Source organism: Triturus cristatus, chromosome 2_2 (assembly GCF_964204655.1).
Source record: "Triturus cristatus chromosome 2_2, aTriCri1.1, whole genome shotgun sequence".
Taxonomy (NCBI): Eukaryota; Metazoa; Chordata; class Amphibia; order Caudata; family Salamandridae; genus Triturus; species Triturus cristatus.
The window spans coordinates 1,198,834,726-1,198,860,203 of record NC_140582.1 but is presented as its reverse complement, the minus strand read 5'-3'; the positions used below and the strand labels follow the sequence as shown (position 1 = coordinate 1,198,860,203).

Below are 25,478 nucleotides of genomic sequence, written 5' to 3'. Positions count from 1 at the left end.
ACACATTCGCCGAATGCCTAGGAGTCGGCTCGACCATAGGCACACTTGATTGGGATCAGTCATTGACATTTGTTTGCAACGGTCACATCAGGGCTTAAAACCTGTCATTTCAGGGGGTTACATCCCTTGTACTCTGAAGGAAATCTGTTGAGAACATTAAGGCAGATATCTCTGAGAGACAAGAAGGGAGCTTCGGATCCACATCTGATGGAGCAGAAGGAAAGCAACTGATGTCAGCGTGTGAGAGTGGTGCCTATATAGGCCCCACACGTCCTATATGAATTGGAACAGCGTCAGTGTGTAGCCGCATGGCACTGCCATCCGGCATGCTGAGGTACTGCATAAAAGTTTCTGAATCTAGTTTGACGCCCTGGGGAATATTCAAAAGGCGAGAAATTTGTGACTAGAAGTCTTTATCAGAAACAAATATTCCAGACTTTGCGGTTATTTCCTTATTGTTTCAAGTTTTAGCTGTAATTAGCTTTTTCCTGCAATCTCCTATATCCCTATTGTTGTTGTTCCATTTGCTTTTCTTTCCCCAGAAGTACTTTCCGTTTGCCTAGAATCCAGATAAGTTTAGACACAATAGGTTTATTATTCGAGATTCCTAGCACATGCAAGCGCATGGGTCTGGTGACTGTGGAGTATTCTAAGGTAAGTAATCTGAGGTCTGATAGACTTCCACCAGAAAAAGCATTACCGAAGGTAAGTAGCTTGTTCTCCTACCGCAGCTGGCTAACCCTATGTCAATTAACAGCCAGTACTATGCCCGACTCTTGTTTGAACTAAGATGGTAGGTATAATGTGGACATTGAAAGTGGCAAGAGTGGTTTACTGGGAAATAGCAGACAGTCTTATTATCTAGTTTGAGGTGAAATAGCTTATGATCATCCTATCCAGTTAGGGCAAATCGGCCATCACTCTTTGCCTTTTGATCCTGTAAGTTGAAGAATGAGTAGCAGCAGTGACATCAAGTGAAGGCATGGACAATTGGGAGCAAGGAGGCTACATCTTGCCACTGCATTCTCTTGCATGATTATTTTTCAGCAACTGCCTGGCTCATAAACGTTCAAAATCTTAGGAATGAGAACCGCCCACCACTGGAAATTTGGCTGAACAGCTAAGTCCGACGTACGTTTCCCTGGCTGCCAACAACACCCTTATTATTCTAAGTGCCTGCAGTTGTTTGCAGAAGAACACTTGGCAGAATTCCTACAATTATTTTCATGTGCAACTGTCTATTTACCTCACATTCCACAGGGAGCTTCATAGAATGGATTTTCTAATATAGAGGCTAATGTCAGATTGGTCCAACTTTTAAGGGCCATAAAAGTAGATATTACTCAGCTTGATGTTAACCATTTTCTCAGCCACTGCATGATGCAGGGATGAGTCAGCCCTCTCTGGGTTTGAACCAGTGATTTTATTTTCTACACATCTCCTGCGGACCTATTTTATCCTTTGTCTTAACAGGCCAGAAAAGACCATACATCACAAAATAAATAAGGGAGGGCTGCTTTGGAGTCATTGCATTAACAGCAATAGGGCACATTGTCCCTGTTTGTGCCTGGCACAACTAGTTAATGGTGCGCTGGGGCACAAACTGGGACAGTGCGCCCTATGTAACATACAGCCATAGGTACAACTTCTTCTAAGCCATTATTGCCATTCAACAAGGCTCTTACAAACATTATTTTGGCCACGTGGTCCAAGCCGTGCTCCGGTCCTCTGGTAAGTCGGTATGCTGCTAAGGAACATATGTCACCAATGATGCTGATTTTATGACAAGGCAGCCTGTGCCTTGAAAGCCTTGTGGCACAGGCATTGACAAGTAAAGTAACCCTTACTGGCTTTCTTGTCAATCCTCCAGATAAGAGAGTTGAAACATTGATGCCAGTCTGGCCTTAAGATCCTTGAACGTGGTGTGACTTCTGAGCAGGTAGAACCCTGCTCAATGGGAGAAGGCCAGCAAAATCTTGCCACCTGTCCGAGAAACCTCAGGGTCTCGCTGGGTCAAGTGTAACATGTATTTCCTGTCTGCCAGGGAGGTTCACATAAAGATGCATATCATTTGGTGGTATCATCCCTGGGCTGATTTGCCTGTGCCCCTATCCTCGTCATCTTTGCTCGATCTCCACCTTTGTTCCAGTTGTTTACAGTGGTGCTTCATTGTCACAATTCTTTCGTGTACCAGTTGGCGTGTGGTCCGGATCTGTTTTTGGGTCAATGGGTGTAGAATGCAGTGGTCCTCGACTTAATTATTGTCGAATGAGGAGAAGATGGAGCCAGGAGGTGCCCAGGGACATGGGTAGGTCCTTTGACTTATTGGTAAGATGCAGGTTCCCAAGGTGTGTTCATGAGAGGAGGTTGACAAGGTCTTCCAGGTGGAAGTTAAGGTCATGGAAAAGGATGTAGTTGCGTGTGTCAAGAAAAAGTGACGCAGTGAAGTTTATGATGGTGTTGTAGAAGTTGATGCGTGGTCTCAAGGGGTCTGTAAATGTGTGTGGTGTAGACCATGTTGCTGCTTTACAAATGTCAGCTATAGGAATGTTACCTAAAAAGGCCATAGACACCCCTATTTTACGAGTAGAATGTGCTCTAGGGGATATAAAGTAATTTTAGATTTAGTGTAGCAAGTTTGAATGCACTTTACAATCCATCTTGAAATGTCAGATTTAGGGATAGGATTGCCTTTGTGAGGTAGTGTAAATGAAACAAACAGTGGTTTTGCTATACGAAAATCTTTTGTTCTTTTTTGACGTCTAGAGTGTGAAGGGCTCATTCTGCTACGGAATCAGGTTGAGGAAAGACCACGGTTAACTCAACTAATTGGTTAATATGGAAAACAGAAACCACTTTGGGAAGGAATTTGGGATTGGTGCGAAAAACTACCCTATCTTTATGGATATGAAAGAAGGGTTCTTTTAAAGTTAATGCCTGTAGCTCACCAACCCTCCTTAATGAAGTGATTGAAATGAGCAATGTAACCTTCCAAGAGAGAAACTGTAAATTACACTTGTGTAGCGGTTGAAATGGTGGGGTGGAGCCATAAGTCTTCTAAGTACAACATTAAGATTTCACACTGGTGTTGGTGGAATTCTTGGTGGTATAACTCTTCTTAAGCCCTCCATAAATGCGTTGATGACAGGAACCCTGAACAAAGACAAATGCCTGTTTTGCAAATACGCAGCTACTGCTGCAAGGTGCAATCTAATAGATGTGTGAAGCTAGCCTACATTGCTGTAGGTTGAAAAGGTAACAGACAATGTTTTGAACAGAAGTAGCTAGAGGTAGAATTTGGTTTTTATTGCAGTAAACAATGAATTGTTTCCATTTTGCTGCATAGCAAGCTCTGGTAGTAAGTTTACTTGCTTCTTTCAGAATACTCATACAATCTGGTAGTAAATTTAAATACCCAAACTGTAGGACTTCAGGAGCCAAATCTCTAAGTTGAGCTCTGTGGGATTTGGATGCTTGATTTCTCCATGGTTCTGAGTGAGGAGTCTGGAGGTGAGATGTAGCTTTTGATGTGGAGGTGAGATGTAGCTTTTGATGTGGAACTACTGAGAGCTCTAACAGGGTGGAGTACCACCGTTGACGAGCCCATGGGAGCTACCAAAACCAGTGTGAGTGATGTATACTCTGCTAAGTTCAAACCAGATGAGGGAGGGGCCCTTGTGGCAATGAGCACCATATTTGTTTTAAGCGAAGCAATTGTTTTAATGGAGGATATCCTGGTAGCTGTTGGTGACGTTAGCCTACATCACAAACATATCCCATGTGTTGCTTAGATAGTAGAGGTGCCTTCTGTGTGGAGTTTAGCGCAAAGTTGTCTCCTGCAAGGTTGACAGCATTAGAATGCTTCATACCACTCAAAATCACATGTTTTAGAGCCACAGCCTGCTCAGCAGATAGGTGCTGTACAACCTTTTCCACCACTGGCTGCCATGGGCACTGATATCTCGTAAAGGTTCTGCAGCATCACAGACCTCCGGGCCACCAAGACAACCTTTCTCTTGGACGTCCTGTCTGGTAGTAAAGCCAAGAAAGCATTCCTCCATCCTCTAGAACTGGCTCTATATATCAAAAAACAGTCAGTGACTGAAAGGCTACAGGATGTTTAAAATACAGAAATGGAAATTCATATATAAAGCTCCTTTAGAGGCAACATACAATCATATGTCTCCTAGGTCACTGTACCTAAGAAAAAAGATCCACAGTGGATGGAGCACTTCAGAACAAAGGTATTCACAACGTATAATCATCGGGAGCAGTGGCTGGCATTAATTACCTCATTCACAACACTGTATGATGAGGTACCTGGCCTCATTCAAGCTAGTAAAGTGAACAATGCAACATAATTTATTGGTATTTACCTCAGATCAACAATATGATTACAATTGTCGATTTGTGGGGGAAAATAAGGATTATAAAGAACATGGTCAAACCCCACATTTCTAGACCGAAACGCCTGTAAGCGTCTGATCACTATGCTGTAGATTTTGGGTTTACATCTGTACAACAGAAATAAGGGATATTTTTGTGCTGAACTTACATAGCGGTGGTGGTGATGAACAGCCCCTCTTATAAGGTTAGCAACATAGTTAGTTTTACATGGACTTCAAAACTCATGATGGAAGACCCAACATAATTCTTCATATTTAGAAACGTTTGTTTCAGAAAGATCTTAGTACATCACTTAATATATCGTTTGCTTTACCTTGATGAAGGATGATGAAGGGAAAGTGGCAAAGTCAGTGCGAACACTGGCACCAGGACAGTGTGATACTGTCTCCTTTATTACGTCATCCTGCAAATGCAAAAAGAAAAATAGTCACTAAATTCATTATAAATAGAGGGAATTGTGATTCCCTCTATTTATGATAGTTGCATTCACATTTGGTTTTTCGGTCCCCTTATAGTCAGTTATGAACCACACTGGTATTTACACACCCTAATCAAGAGAAAACTTACGCTGTGGTGGCACCTGCCATCCAGTTCGACACAACGGAAGATCACTGCTTAAGGCAAAGTAGTAGTTAAACAGATCTTATAATTGTGTAGTTCACATAAACTATCAACCTTAAGTTATCTCCATACTGGTGAAAAAGGGAAAGTACACACCAGTAACTACTGCAGAAGTCGTTCGCTATAGAATGTTTACCAAAGCATTTACAAAACAAATATCTATCGATAATAAGTGAACTTACCTTCGGCAATGCTCTTTCTGGTGGATACTTGTATTCCTTATCTTAGAATATTTCCCAGGCACTAGACTGAATCTGGAGTTTTTTGTTATAGGTGGGGCCATGTGGTCATACGTTGGCTCCACAACTCTCCAGAAGTTACCGAGCGGAGCTGCATATAAAGTGCCAAATGTAAGCATCAGTAGAAGTTTTTTGTGTTATCCTTTGTCTTTTCTGTTCCCGCAGCATGAACAATTTTTGCTTACAGTGTGTTAAGCACTAACCTTTTTACATCCTTTCATATATTAAAAGGAGGCCACTCTACAGAAATGGGGGGTGGGAGGGAAGTGAGGAATAATAGTTTACATAGTGTCTCCACCAGAAACAGCATTACTCAAGGTTAAGTAACTTTTTTCAGGTGGATACTTCTAATTGCCGATCCCTCATCCTAGAATAGATACTGGACCAGCTGGATGGTCTGTGGAATGGACTCTTATTAAAAGGTCTTGCAGAATTGAGAGGGTGAAATGTTCTTACCACCAGACATGGCAGTAGTGATTTGTAAATGTATGCACAAACGCTCAGATTGCTGCCTGGCAGCTATAAACCGAGGGCACTTCAACCGCCAATGCAGTGGCAGTATTCTTACCCCTTGTAGGAGGAGCTCTCCGACTTTCTGGGGCTGGTTCCTCGCCAGTGTTAGGCAGATCTTAATGAAGAGCACTATTCACCTCAAAAAGGTCCACTTCTGCACAGCGTACGCATTCCTTGCTCTAGAGAACCCCACAAAAATCTAATCCTCCACTCAGTGATCCTAGGTACAATCAAATTTAAAACTCAAGGCCCTTTTGGCGTCCAACTGATGGTGCCTCTCATCCTCTTGTAGAGGGAGGGGGCACAAAGAACACGGTAGAGAGACTGCCCACATTGGGAAGGAGTCACAACATTTAGTAAGGTGGCCACCTGAGTCCTCAGCCTGAGTTTGCCTGGAACAAAAATTGATGTATGTCAAACGTGCCTGCAAATCTCTCATGCGATGAGCTGACAATGACAATTAGAAAGACTGCCTTCAAGGTCAGGAGATGCAGCGAGCAGCTATAAACAGCCTCAAAAGGCGTGCACATGAGGAGTATCAAGACCAAGTTAAGGTCCCACTGAGGTATCACAAACCTCATAAAAGCAGACGATTTATACCACGATGGATGGTCTGGCAAAGAGAAATGCCGAAAGGACAGACAAATAACATTTTACAGCACCCTCTGCAAGGCCTTGTTGGGCTAGGTACAAAACAAACATCTGGACATCCAACAACTTTGCCTGTAAGGGGTCACTATCAAAGGCACCACACCAGATTACAAAGTGTCCCAGCGCCCACATAAATTGATATGTGGAAAGGCACCTGGCAGCAAGGAATGCATCCACCACCTCAGACAGTAGATGAAACGCAGTCAGTTGCCACAGCTCTATCTCCATGCATGTAGGAGTATATTGTATTGAGTCAGGTGGAAGATCCTGCTCTGCTGCTCGGACAGAAGGACCTCACAAAATTATTACCTGATTGGATGACTGATGCTCAAGCTCAAAATTCAGATATCAAACTATCCAGGCTATTTTAGAGCCGTTATGATTAATTTTTTTCAGAACTCGAGGCAGGGGAGGCATAGGTGGGAAAGTTTAAAGGAGTTCAATGTTCTGTTTAAGCTAGCATGCATCGCCCACAAGCAAAACTCAAAATACTATGCATTCTCAAAGGTGGTAAAAAGATCTAGCCCAGGTTTCCCCCAGAATTGGAAGATGTCCTGCGCCACTTTGGAATGTAGATGCAACTTAGGATCTACAAGACAACGCCTGTTGATCTCATCTGCTCTGGCATTCAAGGACCCTGCCAGGTGGTTCTTGATCGGGGAAATATCCTGATGCTCCAACCAACATCTGAGGTGCAGAGCCTCCGGACACAAGGCCCAGGACCCCATTCGGTCCTGCTTGTTGAAGTACCACATAGCGTTGGTGGTGTTAGTGAGAACCTGCACAAACCTTTCTTGATGTTCAGCAGGAGGGACCTCAGAGCTAGACAAACGGCTCACAATGCCAACAGGCTGTAATCGGGCTCCTGCCGGAGATCAGTTAATCTCCACCTTCATCCAAAAATCCTCCGTCCCAGCAGTAAGGCGTCCATCACCAGCACCACCTCTGGAGGGAGAAGGGAGAGAGGCCTGCCGCAGGAACAATCGCATTCTAGCAGCCGCCTCTGTAGAGGATGTGCTATCCCCTCTGAAATCCAGATGGCATCCAAAGAATTTCTGGATACTCGGCCTACTGGAACTTCAGATTCCATTGTCAAGCCTGCATGTGCCAACTTGTGCAATCAACAAAGAGGATGCAGGAGGCTAAGAGGTCAATAAGTCTCAAAGCTGCTCCCGCCAAGATACAAGAATGAGGCTGAAACATCAGACTTAGCCCGAATGTCCTTGACTCGTTGCGTCGGAGGGAATGTCCTGAACTGCACTGCATCCAGGATAGCTCCATAGAATGAAACCTCTGCGGAGGAGTCCGTGAGACTGGCTCTTGAACCCCAACGATACTCAGGGGTCCAATTTTATCTTGCACCACTTTTGACTGTGGTGAGCCCACCTTCCACGGCTAGTCGTTGAGGGAGGGAAAAACTAGTATTATAGTCCTGCAAATGTGGGCAGTGACGAATGTTATCACTTTAGTGAACATCAGAGGGGAACTGGTGAGGGCGTCAAACTGAAAGTGCTCTTGGGACACCATGAACTGCAGGTAACATCGGTGGGAGTACAGGATGGGTATATGAAAATACACATCCTGCAAAGTCCAAGGACATAATCCAGTCACCAGAGTCCAGAGCAGACAGGATATGGCTCATTGTCAGCATTTTGACTTGTCCTTTTGTAGGACGGAACTCCGAGTTAGAAGGTCAAAAATCGACAAGGGGCCCTTGTCCTACTTTGGCACTTGGAGACAGTGACAAATCTCTCCTTTTTCCGAGTCTGGAATTCTCTGGATTGCACTTTTGGAGAGTAACAGTAGCACCTCTTACAACGGATAGGTGCTCCTCTGGAAGCCACTCTGATGTGGACTATGGATTTGGTAGGGCAAAGAGAAATGGGAGATCATAGGCATGCTGAATGGTCTGTAAGACACATCATTCGGATGGGATGGATTGCCGCCCTGGGAGGAAGTGCTGAATCCGGTCTCCCACAGGATGGGTGTGCACCACCAAGGAAAAACTAAAGTGGCGTTGTGGCTGTTGCAGTAGGGAAGGAGGAATGGCCCCAAGCTGACCTGCGCATTACCTGCCAGAACTACATTCTTGGTCTTGAAAGGACTGTGGTGATTACTACAGTGGTTGTGAAGATTGTTGTTGCCTTACCCATGGAGTAGCTTCTGAAGTTTCTGAACTGATGCAGGAACTGCTTGGCAGTGGTCATCAGACCTGTGGAGCGTGCCACAGGTCTACTTTCATTAAAACTCTCCAAGGCAGAATCCGCTCATCACTGAAAAGGCATGAGCCATCTAAGGGCATATCCAAGAGACATCTCCAGGAAATACTGACTTAAGTATCCACAGGTCAACAAAGCATAACACTGGTTCCAACCCTAAGGTCTACTGGGAGAGCCGGCAAGATCTCGCTGACCACGTCCAGACAAGATGTGTGTAGCGACCCAATAAACACACAGCCTTGACTAATCTCAGTGCTAGGCTAGCAGAAGATAACATACGTTTTCCTAATGCCTCAATCCTCTTGAAGGCTCTATCTGGTGTAGTTGTGGGGAATAAACAAGGCTCACTTTGCTGGTTGAATCGCAAACCACCAGGCTCTTTGAAGTGGAATGTTTAGAGTGTAAGAAAATAAGTTACTTACCTGCAACTGTAGTTCTCCAGTATTGGTATCTTTCATAAATTCCCTTGCTTGAATCATTCTCCATCGTCAGAGTGAGTCCATGGTATTATAATAAAGCAATACTTTTAGTAAGCGTAGGCTATATAGGCACTAGGCCATTAATTCAATAGCCTACGTCCTTTTAAAGAAAAGGACCAAACGTGACCTATAACCAATCAGGTGACAGCACCCTCTAGAACACTCCTCAAAGAGGACTCAGATTTTCGAGCACAAGTGAGAATATTGAATATGCTACTTACCAGTATGCATCTGTTCTTGGCATGTAGGGCTGCTGACATTCATATCTGTGCATAGATCGCCGCCTAGTGTTGGGTCCGGATGTTTGCACGTTGTTGTCCTGGAAGAGTCTTCGAAGTATCCTTGGATAGGTGACTCCTCCCCTGGACTACAGTGCGCATGGGCATCCTCTCCATCCTCAGATTGTTTTTCGCCATTGTGGCAGTGATGGAGTAGATACAGAAAGTGATGACCATGCTTGCAGTAATTCTGAGAGCTGCAGCTGCGACAGGCGCCGGGGAGGAGGGAGGGCGATATGAATGTCAGCAGCCCTACATGCCAAGAACAGATGCATACTGGTAAGTAGCATATTCAGTTCGAGGCATGTGGGCTGCTGAATTCATATCTGTGCATAGAATACATAGCAGTGCCCTCTATTGGCGGCGGCTACCCGTGCCAGCTGCAGCGGTCTGAAAAAGTGTTTTGAGAACAGCCTGTCCTACAGCTGCCTGCTGTTTTGACTGCACATCTACGCAATAGTGTTTTGTAAATGTGTGTGTAGTGGACCATGTGGCTGCTCTGCATATATCATGCAGGGGAATATTTCCTAGGAAGGCCATGGAAGCCCCCAACTTACGTGTTGAGTGGGCTCGTGGTGGAATAGTTAATGTGCGTTTTGCTTTTTGATAACAGATTTGAATACACTTAACTATCCATCTGGCTATCCCTGCTTTGGAGATGGCGTTACCTTTGTGGTGTGGGGCAAAGGCAACGAACAGTTGTTTTGTCTTCCTGAAGGGTTTAGTCCTATCGATGTAGTACATGAGGGCCCTCCGAACATCTAGTATATGTAGTGCCCTTTCTGCAACAGTTTGTGGGTTTTGGAAGAAAACTGGCAGTTCAATAGTCTGATTCATGTGGAACTGCAATATTACTTTGGGCATGAATTTGGGGTTGGTACGTAGTACGACCCTGTTGGCGTGAACCTGTATAAATGGCTCTTGAACGGTTAGTGCCTGGAGTTCACTAACTCTTCTTAGGGAAGTGATCGCTACAAGGAAGGCCACTTTCCAGGTAAGGAATTGAATCTCGCATGAGTGTAGAGGTTCAAAGGGTGGACCCATCAGGCGTGTGAGGACCAAGTTGAGGTTCCACATTGGAGCCGGTGGGTGGCTTGGTGGAATGACTCGTTTGAGTCCTTCCAAGAATGCTTTGATGGCAGGCACTCTGAATAGAGAGAGGTGCTGCCTGGTTTGCAGATAGGCTGAGATTGCGGTCAAATGGACACGTATAGAGGTGTACGCCAGATTGCATCGATATAGGTGTAAGAGGTAACAGATGATGTTTTGGATGGATGCGTCCAGCGGGTTGATGTCATTATTACCGCAATAAATGACGAACCTTTTCCATTTGGCTGCATAGCAAGCTCTGGTGGTGGGTCTCCTGGCCTCCTTGATGATGTCCATACAGTCAGGTGGCAGGTTGAGGTAGCCAAACTCTAGGACTTCAGGAGCCAGATCGCCAGGTTCAGCTGTTGCGGATCTGGGTGCTGAACCTCTCCATGGTTCTGCGTCAAATGCGCGGGTTTGATCCGCAGCCTTTGATGCGGCACCACGGAAAGTTCGAGGAAGGTGGTGTACCACGGCTGGCGTGCCCACGTGGGAGCGACTAGGACCAGTGTCAGGGAGTGTTGTCGGAGTTTGCGAGCCACCAGCGGTATCAATGTGCGCTGGGGGAAAAGCGTACGCAAATCTGCCGGACCAGTTCATCCATATCGCATTGCCCTGCGACTGCGGATGTGGGAATCTGGCGGCGAAGCTTTGGCATTTTGCGTTTTCGCTTGTCGCGAATAGGTCTATCTCCGGATGACCCCACTGCTGGAAGTACGGTTGGAGTACTGATGGGTGTAACTCCCACTCGTGCATCTGGTGGCTGTGTCTGCTGAGCAGATCCGCCATCTGGTTGTCCTTGCCAGGGAGGTGTTCCGCCATGAGGAACATGTTCCTTTGAATGGCCCACTTCCACATGCTCTGAGCCAGATGAGACAACTGTGGAGAGTGTGTTCCTCCCTGTTTCTGTATGTAGTACATTGCGGTCATGTTGTCCGTCCGGATCAACACGACCTTGTTGCATAGATGTACTTTGAATGCCTTCATGGCTAGGAAGATTGCCATCAGTTCCAGAAGGTTGATGTGCAACTTCTTTTGTTGTGTTGTCCATAGTCCCTGCACTGTGTAGTGGAGTACATGAGCTCCCCATACCTGGAGAGACGCGTCCGCTGTCAGTACTATCTGTGGGACAGGCTCTTGGAATGGTCGGCCCTTGCAAAGGTTTTGTGGATTCCACCAATGCAGAGAGTTGTATGCCCGACCACTCACCAACACTAGGTCCTTCAACTGTCCTTGAGCCTGGTTCCACTGACGTGCTAGGCACTCCTGAAGTGGGCGCATATGTAATCTCGCGTGCGGGACTATGAAGATGCAGGAGGCCATCATGCCTATCAACTGCATAAACACTCGCGCTGGAAGTGAGTGATTGGGTTTGAACTTGGAGATCAGCAGTTGTATGCTGTTGATCCTCACTAAATTTGGCTGAGCTGTGGCCGCCAGAGTGTCTATAGTCGCACCTAGGTACTGTTGTACGTGTGCGGGCTGGAGATGGGACTTTGGGTAATTTAGTGAGAATCCCAGACTGTGAAGAAGGTGAATGGTGCGGGACATGTGGCTTGCACATTGCTGGGCTGACTTCGCTTGAACGAGCCAGTCGTCTAGGTAGGGGTAGACGTGTATATGCTGCCTCCGTAGATGTGCTGCCACCGTAGCTAGGCACTTCGTGAAAACCCTGGGCGCTGTTGTCACGCCGAAGGGAAGGACTTTGAACTGATAGTGCTGCCCTTGAACAGTGAACCTGAGGTATTTTTTGTGTGAGGGGTGGATGGGTATGTGAAAGTACGCATCCTTGAGGTCCAGTGTGGCTAGGAAGTCTCCCTGCTTGAGAAGCGGAAGGACTTGCTGTAGAGTGAGCATGTGAAAGTGCTCTGAAAGGATGTACTGGTTCAGGGGTCTCAGGTCTAATATAGGTCTGAGCGACCCGTCCTTTTTTGGAATTAAGAAGTAGAGGGAGTACACTCCCGTACCCTGCTCGTGGATGGGTACGACCTCTATAGCGCCTTTTAGAAGCATACTTTGCACCTCTTGCTGTAAGAGCGTTAAGTGCTCTGAGGACATAGGACGGCTTCTTGGTGGTATTGTGGGTGGAGTGGAGGTTAACTCCAGGCAGTAACCGTATTTTACAATATCTTTGACCCACCTGTCCGTGGTGATGGAGTTCCACGTGGACAGGAACCTTTGTAGCCTTCCCCCGACAGGTGTTATGTGGTCGGAAGGAAGGGAGAGGGCGTCACTGCTTGTTCTTGGGGGAGGACCTGGTGTTGCCGTAGCCACGTCCTCTGCCCTTTGTACTGGAGCCACGATATCCACCTCGGGTGTTTTTATCGTAGGTGGCCTGTGTATTGCCTTTGTTATATGTTTGTTGTGACCCCTGTCCTCTACCTGCTCCCTTGTTTCCGGGGCGACGAAAGGAGCCGCTCCGAAAGGACTGAGTTTGTAGGGCGCCCATGGACTTTGCAGTGTCCGTGTCCTTTTTTATCTTTTCGAGGGTGGTGTCAACCTCTGGCCCGAATAAATAGTCGGGGTTGACGGGCTGGTTGAGTATATTGTTTTGGACCTCAGGCTTGAATCCTGAGATCCGTAGCCAGGCATGTCGTCGCAGCATGACGCTTGTGTTTATGGCTCTGGCAGCCGTGTCTGCAGCATCTAGTGCACATTTGATGGAAGCATTCGTGAGTAGCTGTCCTTCTCTGATGAGCATTTCTGCGCCTTCCTTGAACTGGTCAGGGAGATGTTGGAATATTTGCTCCAGTGTGTCATAGTGCGCTCTATCATAGCGAGCAAGGAGCGCTTGAGTGTTGGCTATGCGCCATATGTTGGCAGCTTGGGCGGCAACTCGCTTGCCAGAGGTCTCTAACACCTTGGACTCTTTGTCCGGGGGAGGAGCGTCACCTGTCGTTTGCGAGTGTGCCCTCTTGCGTGCATTCGCTACGACGATGGAGTCGAGTGGTAATTGGCCTCTGATGTAAGTAGGATCCCCAGGTGCTGATCTGTATTTCTTATCAATCCTGGGGTTTATCACTCGTGCCCTGGTGGGTTCCTTGAAAATGTCCTTGGCTGGTTTGAGGACCCCCTTCAACATTGGCAGAGTCTTTACATGTCTTTCTGAGGATGCAAAGGTGTCCATTAGAAAGTCATCTTCGATGGTATCAGAGTGAAGCTGTACCCCATGGTTATTTGCAGCACGTTCAATAAGAGCGTTGAACGCCGCAGTATCCTCCGTAGGAGATGTTTTTGCCCCATAGAGTTGTGGGTCCTGTGCATCGAGAGGTGCACTGGGGTCTGCAGGGTCGCCCAAAGTTTGATCAGGGTCCTGCTGGTCATCAGGGTCTGTGTCTACATGGTAGGGGACTTGGTCATCCATGTAGTCCTCCAATGCATCCGTGTCGGAGCGGGTGGGGGAGAACCGGTGTGGATCCTGGTAGGATGAATGGAAAGGTTCATAAAGGAGAGGTTCTGACTCTACAGGCAACTTCCTTTTTAGTGGGATCCTGAAAGGGTCCAATGGCGGCTCCGAAGTTATCCTTCGGTCGTGGAGAATCATCCTGCCAGTGTCGGCGTCGATGACACGTGCCGGAGACGTCTCAGCAGGTGTGACCGTAGTTTGGGTGACCCGTGTCCTGAGTTGGAACATTTTTGGGATTGTCGACGGAGGCAAGCCGAAGGTAATGTTGGCCGGCACCGAAGAGGCTGCTGGAGCTCCGATCGAACCGGAACCCGACGTGTCCTGGAGGACAGCCGTGGTTTTGCTGCCTTGCGTCGCACCAGGTCGTACTTGGGGCGTGTTTGAGGCTTTGGCACCGGCCAGGTTCGTAGAGGCGGCCGAGGATTTTTTCGGCGCCGGCGGTTTCTCGAGTCGAGGTGCGGAGATCACCGTTGAAGTCTTCGATACGTGAGGCTTAGGTGTCGTCGAGGAAGCGATGCGAGACGCAGCAGGCGGTACGGCCCTCGGTGTCGTTGGTGCCGGTAGCCGAGCAGGTTTGTCGGTGCCGATGGCCTTTTTCCGTTTGTCGACTCCGACGTCGCCCGCTTCAAGTTCGGCACCGAAGTCTCTCTTGGTGCGGTCGGTGCCGACGCGTTGCGCTGGCGTCGAAGGCGTGGAAGGCCTCGATCCGACCAGCGCCACTTTCAGTTTCGGAGGAACCGGAGCAGCTTTCGGTTTCGGTTTTGCGGTAGGGAAACCAGCTGGTTTATGCAGTAATGGCTGCCGCTGAACGTCCGAGGCCGGGCCCGAGGGCGGGGCCGAAGAACTGCGGGATGGGTCTCGGGTAAGGCCCGAAGGCGATCCCTCGACCGGAGCCATAGGCTGTGGCACTGGTGTTTCTTCGGTTTGAACAGGTAGGCCTTGTTCATCATTGGAGCTACTCTCTTCGGCCCCTAAGGCCTCCTCGTCGTCTCCTACCTCGGTGTCGTCTTCACCTCTGTGGAAGAGTGACTCGTCTACCTCGTCCGATCCGGGTTCGTGTTCGGAAACGGGACTGGAGGGCAAGACTTCTAATTCCTCGACGTCTTCGGCCTCGTCGAAGATGTCTGTTGGGGCCGGTGCCGCGTGCTGCGCTTTGAGTCTCGCCGCTCGTCGATTCCGTAGAGTCTTCTTGGAACGGAACCGGGCACAGGCCATGCATGTCGAATCGTCGTGGTCCGGCGAGAGGCATTTGTTGCACACCGGATGGACGTCGATGTGTGGGTACTTCGCATTGCATACCGGACACCTTTTGAATGGCGTCCTCGATTCCGTCGAAGTCGATGGACAGGTAAATGCGAAAAAAGTCGGTGCTGAAAGTTAGTAAACTAACAAGATTGTATCGAAACCCGATCGATAAACAGTACCGACGCAAACTAAAGGCCTTTTGGCCTCGACCAAATATTTTCCTAACTTGAGCTAAGATAGCACATCCGAACCCAATGGCGGAAAAAAAACAATCTGAGGATGGAGAGGATGCCCATGCGCACTGTAGTCCAGGGGAGGAGTCACCTATCCAAGGATACTTCGAAGACTCTTCCAGGACAACAACGTGCAAACATCCGGACCCAACACTAGGCGGCGATCTATGCACAGATATGAATTCAGCAGCCCACATGCCTCGAACATATATAATCCCAAAGTGTAAGAGGGGCATCCAGGAGAGGAGAGGGCGTCACATGTGAATCTATGAAAGATACCAACACTGGAGAACTATATTTATTGGTAAGTAACTTATTTTCTTCTCCATTAGTGGATCTTTCATAGATTCACATGCTTGAATCAAAATAATTAGCAGTAAACATGAGCAAATATTAGCAAACAATAATAGTTCAAATAGTATCAATAGTCATAATACGAATAACCAACATATTAGTAGCACATGGTGGGAAAAGAAACTGATAAAGGCTCACCTTACAGCAATAGATGGAGCAATACAGCCTGTCCCCCGGCCGCATCAGCTTTGTATGCAGCATCCAGACAGTAATGCTGGGTAAAGGTATGCCTGGTGGACCATGTCACTGCCCTGCAGATTTGCTGAATCTGCACACCAGCAAATAGAGCCATGGATGTAGAAATAGCTTTTGTTGAATGAGCCTTAAGGGTCGTCAAGCTGCAATATGGCAGAATCGAATGGCTGTTGCAATCCATCAAGCAATGTAAGGTTTAGAGACTTGTAGTCCTTTATGCAAATACCATAGGCGATAAATAACTGATCAGATTTACGGAACTGCCTTGTTTTGTGCAAATAAAGCTTAATACAACTTTTAACATCTAAGGCGTGTAGAGACCTTTCAGCAACAGTATTTTTTAAATGAATTTGGGATTAGCCCATAACATTACTTTGTCTTTTTTGATTAGCATGAGTGGTTGTTTTATAGTGAATGCTTGCAATTCACTAACTCTTCTAGCTGATGTTAATGCCAAATAGTAACGCATTCTTCCAAGAAAGATATTTCAGATCTGCCTTGTGGATTGGCTCAAAAGAGGATTTCATTGAAATAACTTAATACCAGATTGAGATACCAAGAAGGAGGAGGTTCCTTCACATGTAGTAAAGGTCTCAAGAGTCCCTTGAGGAACTGCTTAATGATTCTTGCAGACCAGAGAGAGGATGAGTTTCCAGATCTTCCCCAACGAGAACTTGCTGGTAAGTGTACTCTTATTGATGAATGTGCAAGGCCGAACTTGGCTAGCTGAAGAAGAGATGGCAAGATCTGCACTGGTGTGCAGAGGTATCTCTTTTTCTTGACACCATACACAGAAATGTTTCCACTTTATGATTTGTTAGTGGAATCCGCTTGAGCTACAGTGAGGATTTCTCTGCACTCTTTGGAGATATCTGAGGTTTCAAGCTCATGGTAGTCAGAAGCCAGGCCGACAAATGAAGAGAAGTCAGATTAGGATGAAGTACCTGGCCCCTTTTCGTGAAGAGTAACGGAGTGGTTGTCAGAGGAATGTGAGGTTGTTCCTAGAGAAGAAGAAGCCCAGTGAACCAGAATTGCCAGAACCATTTTGAAGTAATGAGGATTAATCTGCATGGTTCTCTCTTCATTTTTCTGAGTACTCTTGGTATCAAAGGAATTGGGGGAAAAGCATAAGCAAATATTTTGGACCATCAAATCAAAACGGCATTTCCCTACGATCCTTTCTGGGTATGCCAGCATGCACAGTATTGGCATTTCTTGTTTTGGTCGCAAACCAGATCAAGATGAGGTGCACTCCAGCGCAGGAAGATGTTGTGTGGAACTCTGAGATAGAGTTCCCACTTGTGAAAACTGGTTGTTAGTCTGCCAGCACATTGATTACTCCTGGAACGCATTCAGCTCTCAGTGTTACATTGTTCGGCAAGGCCAAATTTCAAATTGTTTGTGTTTGATGTGATAGAACAACTGAACTTGTCCCTCCCGGTTTCTTTAGGTAGTGCATGCTGGTAGTATTGAGCGTACCGATAAGTACAGACGAGCCTGCAAATCTGGAGAGGATGAAGAACAGAGCCACAGCCAAGGCCTTCAGCTCTAGTAGATTTATATGCATCCTTTTTTCGGAGGTTGTCAAATTGCCAGTGAAATGCATCTGTGGTGATGATGAAATCTGTTGGAGAGAGAAAATTCATCCTTTGTGTGATATTGTGTGTCACTGTCCACCATTGCATAGCTGGGACCATTGCTGGGGTTATGAGGATTACATCGTCGAATGACCCCTGAACTTGCACACCCTGCTTGTCGAGCTGCTTCTGCAGAGAACGCATATGTAGTCTGCAGTTTGGTATCAGGGGAATGCAGGAGGAACGCATACCCAGAAACTACTTGTACAGTTGGACGGAAATGAACTTTCTTTTGCAAAACCTTTGGGCCAATAGCTGGATCTTGCTCTGTCATTCTAGGGAGACGAAAGCTTTGTCTGACTTGGTGTCCAAGACTGCTCCTAAAAACAATGTTCAAATGTTTTAAAAAATGAAAGGTATAGCTGTGTCAGCTGTGGGTTGTTGGTACGTTGGAGCTTTTATTAGCCAATCGTCTAAATACAGGAAAACTTCAATTCTGTTAAGTCTTACAAGAGCTGCCATCAGGGCCATACACTTGGTGAATATTCATTTGGCTGATCTTAAACCAAAGGGGAGCACCGGGTAGTGTGTGCGGGATACCTGGAAATGTAGGTATCTCCTATGTTTGTGATGAATCAGGATGTGAAAATGTGTGTCCTGAAGGTCAAGAGCTGTCATGTGGTCCCCATGGTTGAGAAGGTGCAAAATGTCTTGCAGGGTGACCATCCGAAATGACTTTTTTCAGGTATTTATTTGTTCAGCTGTCGAAGATTCAAGATAGGGCGCCAGTCTCCTGACTTTTTCCTGACAAAGAAGAAAAATGAGTAAAAACCGATGCCCCTCTGGAACTTCGGGACATTTTCTATCGCACCTTTTTTAACATGATAGCAACCTCCTTCAGTAGTGTATTTAGATGGAGAAAAACATCCTTTTTGGTGGTACATTTGGCGGATTGTTAATGAATTTGAGGGTATGCCCCCGAGCAATGATGTCCAGTACCCACTGGTCCGATGTTCTCATGGACCTGTACCAGAAGTAATGAGAAAGACGACCCCCTAGTTGCTCCCTGGGATTGGGGATTATAGCCAGCACAAAAGAAAGAGCATTACTTTCTAGCGACATTTTGTGCTCTGGTGGGCTGTTTTCCATTTGCTGGCTGTTTGTAAGCCGCTGCAGGTGGCTGTCTGTACTGTAGTGCATTTTGTGGGATGTACTGTCCTTGATAAGACTTATATTGTTGTCTATAATTTTGCAATCCTCCTCTGTAAGAATAGGAACTTTGCCTCTAGCTCCACGAAAAGGTTATTTGCGAAATTGTAATGATACTAAGGACTTGGCAGTGTCAGTATCGGCTTTAATAGTTTGCAGAGCTGCGTCAATGTGTTTTCCGAATAATGCTTCTCAGTCATAGGGCATATCTACATTTTTGTGTGGACTTCTCGCCTCAATGTTGTTTTTCGCCAGACCAGTCTGTGAAGAATTCATTCCCCAACTAGTTGTCGGAAACCGGTTGAATAGATAGCCGGCACAGTCATTTGTTCGCCTTCCAGGAGAATCTTCTTAGCGTCCGGTTTAACATCCTCTAGAAGTAGATAGACATATTGTGCCATATCCGACCCCATTTGTCTGTCAAATATACCTGGAATTGCTAGAGAATTAGCTGTTCTTACTGTTATTGCAACCATGCTGGAAAAGCATTTACCAATAGTGTCAAGGCAACGTCCATCCATAGCTGGTGGTATTGTGATAGGGGTGGATGGATTCCTGGATCATCTCTGTGATGCTCGACTGATGACGGAATCTGGTCTTGATTGTCCAATAAGGCATGCCTGAGCATCATCGATACCTTATATTTCTTATCCAATCTGGGCATAACTGCTGGCACTTTGGCTTTGTTTTTCATGATACGTATTCCCTCTTGCCGGATGAAATCTATAATGGGGATCGCTCTTACTGAATTTTTTGTTGGTTCTTTAAAGTCGTAAAGATAACAGTCAACCCGTTTGGTAGTGAAAGGCAACTGAAAATGTTTTACCGCCCTCTCCATGATGATATGAAAACCATCTATATAGTCCAGTGGTGAATCCTCCTGAGGTGGAACTGGAGGAGATGGTGTAGTTATCAGATAGTCATCCCACTCATAGTGGATGTGTGATCTCTGATCTCTGCTTCTTCTTCCTGATCACCATCTGACGTGTCATGTGCATGCGGATCGGCCAACGGTAGTGATGATAGAAGAGTGCCCGAGATTTGTAATGTGCATGGCCGAGGTGGGGGCTTTTGTTAAGGAGACTATTTGCATTGAGGAGTAGACGCAGACGAAACAGGTTTGTAATAATCCTTTAGCATGCCTTGGAGATTGGTTACTAAATCCAGAGGCATTTGGATAGAATGATCCTGTTGATCTTGTGGCATATATGCAGGATACTGTTGATAATCCTCTTCATAGTATTGGTCATTATAGTCCTGACATTACACTTGCAATTCTGAAGGACTACGAGCTGCTCTAAAAGGGCGATTATCTTCACATTCCTCATCCACTAAATGAGTCGGCGGAAAATGTGACACTTTGCTTGGATATGTGTGAATTGGAAGAATCATATTAGCAATAGGATCATATAAGCAATAGGTTTATTAGAATAGAACACTGGCACCAAGGGTGTTAAAGGTGCTGAGGATGTCAAAATTTGAATCTCCGTCAATGATAAGTCTGTCATACGTGAGGATTTGTTTTGTTTTCATAGGTAGAACAGGTTTTCCTGGTGTTGTCATCGACAAGAGTTCCGTCAACTGAGTTCTCTGTTAGAGATCTGCCGATAGTAATGTCTTTGTCAACAGGAACAGGCTCCTTCGTCGTTGATTATGTTGTCGACGAATGCTTGGTAGACAGGACTGGAGACAGTGGAGTCGACTTCGATGTTATTGTGGACAACATCCAGCAAGTTACTAAGGTCGTCGACACTGCCGTAGACGACAACATTATCAATGGTGACGCTGCCGTAGAAAAGGTAGACGTCAAGGTCGTTGACAAGAGCATTGTCAACGGTACAAAAATTTGAGAAATTTTGATATTTTCCACAGCAAGTGCTCCCGTTGTTGACGGAGGGGATTTAGAAGACCATTTAACAGACACCTGTTTTTCAGATGGCGTGGTAGGTTCTGAAGGCACCTTTGAGGAAGGTCTGTGCTGTAATTTCTCTTCAGACTTATTAGAACAACTAGAAGCCTCATGGTGCGATTTCTTAAGGGCCTTCTTAGGTTGTTCAGAAGACTTCTTGTCAGAGATTCTATCCCTTTTGTGAGTTTTGCCAGATCTCAAAGAGTCATCACTGTCTCCCTCATAAAATAGGTTTTCCTTTGATTTAAGCCTCTGTAACCACAACAGAAGTCTTCCCTCTCTGTCTTTGATGGCTTTCTGGGAGAAAGTGCGATAGCTTTTACAGTCTTTGACTGTGTGAACAGGATAGAGGCAATACATGCACTTTTTGTGAGGGTCATCAACGTAAAGTCTCTTTTTGGCACAGGTGTTACATGGCCTGAATAATCCCTTCATGCTCAGAACGTCCAAGGGTAATATTAGAAATAAATATTTGTCTGACCTAAGAAAAAGTTTCCTGAAATCAGGTTTGAAGAATAAACCGAGCACAGCGTTCACACGATAGAAAATCTGGGGGATTTAACCTCTGTGGTGGATGTTCTAGAGGGTGCTGTCGCCGGACTAGTTATAGGTCAAGACTGGTCCTTTTTTTTAAAGGACATAGATAGGCTAATAATTTCATGGCCTATGCCTTTTGAGCCTATGCTTACTAAACGTATTACTTTATTATAGTACCGTGGGACTCCCACTTTGACAACGGGGGATGTTTTAAGCAGGTTAATCTATGAAAGATCCAATACTGAGGAAATTAAGATCGCCAGAAGCCACCTTACCACCTGCCTATTCACCAATGGTCAAGAACAGGGCTTTGTCAGAGTACTCATGAAGGTATCGGTGAGGCCCTCGTTGAAGGGGAGAAAGGGTAAAATGGCCAAGGCTACAAAATTTCCGTCAAGATGATCTTTATAGTCGCTGTGAGAAAGTGCCTTCTTTTTGCATGGTTGCCCCACTTTTTGCTGAATTGCGGATGTACTTTGACTGAGTGTGCCCTGGGCTCCTGCTAATCAGGTACCCAGGGCCTACGTTCTTTCCCTAAAACTGCATTGAAGCCTAAACCCAATTGGCATCTCTGGTCACAGGTCAGCCCCTGATAAATGGTACCACAGGTACCCAGGGCACTGTGACCAGAGACGGTTTCTAAGGGCTGCCGCACTTATTGTGCCACCCTTAGAGGTCCTGTACTGACACTCGCACACACTGCCTTTGCAGGCTGCGTGTCTTGGTGCAGAACAAAATGAGAGTCGACATGTCACACATCCCTGTGTGACATGCCTACAAACCACTGCCCTGGCATAGATCAGTCACCCCTCTAGCTGGGTGCACTATACCAGTGGTGAGGGTACAGGTGCATGATGTGAGAAAGTGCCATCTTTCTTGCATGGTATGCCCCGACTTTTTGCTGAATTGCTGAATGTCATTTGACTGAGTGTGCCCTGGACCCCTGCCAATCAGGTGCCCAGCTATGTTCCTTCCCTAAAAACCTCAAACCCAAATTGGCAATCCCTGGCCACATGTCAGCCCCTAGTAAATGGTACCCTAGGTACCCAGGGCCTTGTGACCAGGGAAGGCGTCTAAGGGCTGCAGCACTTATTGTGCCACCCTTAGAGGCCCTGTAGCCTAACACAAACACACTGCCCTTGCAGGCTGAGTGTCTGGGTACAAGACAAAACAAAGTCGACATGGCACACATCCCTGTGTGCCATGCCCACAACCTACACTGCCCTGGCATACATCAGCCACCCCTCTAGCTGGGTGCCCTATGCCAGTGGTGTGGGCACAGGAGCATGAGCCCTGTGCCCCTACAGTACCCAGGTCCATTCCTGTGCACTTTAAGTGCAGTGCTGCCATTTAAGAGTACGTGGTGCTGAGAGCTCGTCAAACACAAACTCCACAGCACCATCTTCAACTCTGAAGACTGAGAAGTTTGGTATCAAACTTCTCAGCACATTAAACCCGCACTGATGCCAGTGTGGGATGATTTAATGTACAAAGCACTACAGAAGGCATCTTAGAGATGCCCCCTGAAACCTAACCTACAATCCACGTCTGGTCTGGGAGGCTGCCTAGTCTGCCACACAGCAGACATGTTGCTGGACCCCTGGGTGGAGAGCCCCCGCTCTCCTGGACCTGCAACAATGCACATCCTGGGCGAGGTGCTAGGTCTCCTCCCCCAGGATGGACAGGGGGAAGCTTCAAAGGCATGCCGCCTCTGTGAGCTTCTCCAGGCCACTTGCTATACCCAGCAAACTGCCCCCCACCGGTTCTAACCCCCACTCTGGTGGGAAGACTAACCGGAAACCCCAAATAAGGACAGGGGATGTGCCAGCCTGCCAACCCCACCCCTCAGGTGGGGGAGGCGAGGTAAAGCACATCCCCGGGCGCTCGCCATCTTGAAGATGGAACCCTGCCCAATCAGGACTAGGCTACTGCCCCCCTCCCACAGGAGAGTGGCAGGATAGGGGGTGTACCCACCCCAGGGCAGGGACCCATTGGTCCCTGCCCTTTACCTACCTGTAACGCCCCTAAAGCTAGTATTTAGAGGCACCCTGAACCTTCCTTCTCCAGATTCCGAAAAAGCAAAGAAGAGCAAGAAGGAAGAAGACCTGCCGTGCAGCTGCTAAGAAGAGGAAGACACCAACTGCTTTGGCCCCAGCCCTACCGGCTTGTCGACCTTCGAACCTGCTCCTGCTACATCCCGGCACCTCTTGTGGCCAGCAACCTCACAAACCCCAGAGGACCTGGCTACCTTGTGACTCTGAGCACCTGGGACTCCCATGAGCAGTGGCTCTGCTCAAAGCAAGTTCTAACCCCTGGCATCAGCCCGGAACCGCAAACCCTGCACACTCTGCACCCGCCAAGCCTGGCCGGTGCCGGAGTGAACAAAGACCCCGAGAACGTCCCCCCGGTGACTGTGAACCCGAATCCGGGATCCAAGGACTCACCTCGACGCTCCTGACGACGCCTGCACCCTCAGAACTAGGTACCCCCCCAACCGCGATCAACAGAGGGTAAGATTTCCCAACATCAAAAGGCCACCCGGCGCCCTGCAGCCCCCTGTGCCCAACTACTGGGTACCTACCTATCCTCCAACTACCCAACTTACCTCTCGAAGTGGTGGTGGCACCTGAAGAATCTTCGTCCCGAGCTTGCAGCCTTTGTTCATCCTGGAGCTTTCCCATTGAAATCCATTGAGCACCCGAAGGCTCAAAAGCACCCTGCACCCAGCCACCCGAGTGGCCCTGGCAGTGTAACCTCTACTAATACCTACTTCCCCATTTGCCCTGAGCAAGTGACCAGGAGCCCAGCTCCCACAGCCGTGTGGCCTGCTAGTCAGCAGCCACCAACCAAGGCCCCCCTGTCTCCCATAGGATAACACTGGGCCAACTCACTCGGCACCCGGCTGCCCCAGTGCCGCTGAGGGTGTAACAACTGTACTTACCTGACCCTGGGAGACCCCTGAGTCTGTGCCCAGAACCTTACCTCTGCCAGTCGAGTACTTACCCAAAAGCCGATAACCCAATTTTCCTCCAAAGGGTAACATTGACTGGTTTCTTTTGAAATTTCTTCAAGTGTGGAGTTTCTAAAACTTGAAATATTCACCTAAAATCAACCGAGTAACGAAAACGAAAATACTCACCTGCTATAAGGAGAGATCCCAGGGCTGGATCTTGGTGCCCAGCACTGACCCTGAAAAGTACTGACAACCGTACTTACCATTAACCAAATTTCTTCCATAGGAAATCATAGACTGTTTTTCTGTGAAATTTCTTCTAAGTGTCGATTTTTGCAAACTACAAATATTCTTTAAAAATCGTACCAACTGTGAAAACGTAATTGCTTACCTGTTTTAGATAGAGGTCCCAGTACTGAGCCTACAAGCCCAGTACTGGATTATAAAAGTAACGAGAACATACTATACCTGTAACTTGAATATTCTCCCATAGGGAATCATTGACTGTTTTTCTATGAAATTTCTTCTAACAGTAACTAAGTCGACTTTATCCACTTGTTTCAAAGAACTGTCCCAGGACTGAATCTAGGATCCAGTCCTGGAGTTAGAAAAGTAATCCTGAAAGTAATCTATTGCAAATAACTTAAAACTCCCATTGAGATCAATGTACTATTGTGTTTGAAATTGTGTTGCCTATTGCAACAACCTGTAACTATTACCTACAAAAGTCAATTGCATATTGCAAAAGTATATAAATAAAGCATCTCATTCTGAGAAAGTATATTTTAATACCTATTGTTGGGTCTAAAATAAAACAACCATATATTTTTTATATAAACCATTGGCCTAGAGTTAAGTTCTTGAGTGTGTGAGGCCATTTCCTGACTGAGTGTGTACAACAAATGCTTTACACTGTCCTCTGATACTGCTTTACTGCTCGACCAAGCTACCACTTTAGAGAGTAAGGTTATATCTAACTTTAGCCTCTGCAAAACCTCTGGGGACTGTGGACTCTGCACACACTGTACCTATTTGGGAACAGTATATACAGAGCCACTTTCTCACACATGAACCCTCTACCACTACAGTGTCTAAGTCCATTCTTAGACATTTTAAGTGCAGTGCTTCCATTAAGAGTATATGGTGCTGGGAGTTTGTCATTACAAACTCCACAGCACCATATTAGCTACACTGAAAACTGGGAAGTTTGGTATCAAACTTCTCAGCACATAAAACCCACACTGATGCCAGTATGGGATTTAATGAAAAATGCACACAGAGGGCATCTTAGACACGCCCCTTGAAAGCTAACTAACCACTAGTGTCCAGGCTGAGTGGCTGCTTTCAGCTGCCACCACCAGACA

The 25,478-nt window shown here is 46.7% G+C and overlaps 1 protein-coding gene across 11 annotated transcripts in view; it reads right to left on the bottom strand.

Moving 5' to 3' along the window:
* DCTN1 (dynactin subunit 1) overlaps positions 1–25,478 on the bottom strand; it is a 733,647-nt gene that overhangs the window by 21,550 nt on the left and 686,619 nt on the right. For all 11 annotated transcript variants that reach the window (XM_085642808.1, XM_085642810.1, XM_085642809.1 and 8 more), the window contains one exon: positions 4,721–4,810. In XM_085642808.1, coding sequence (XP_085498934.1) covers positions 4,721–4,810 — 90 coding nt within the window. The remainder of the gene's footprint in view (positions 1–4,720; positions 4,811–25,478) is intronic.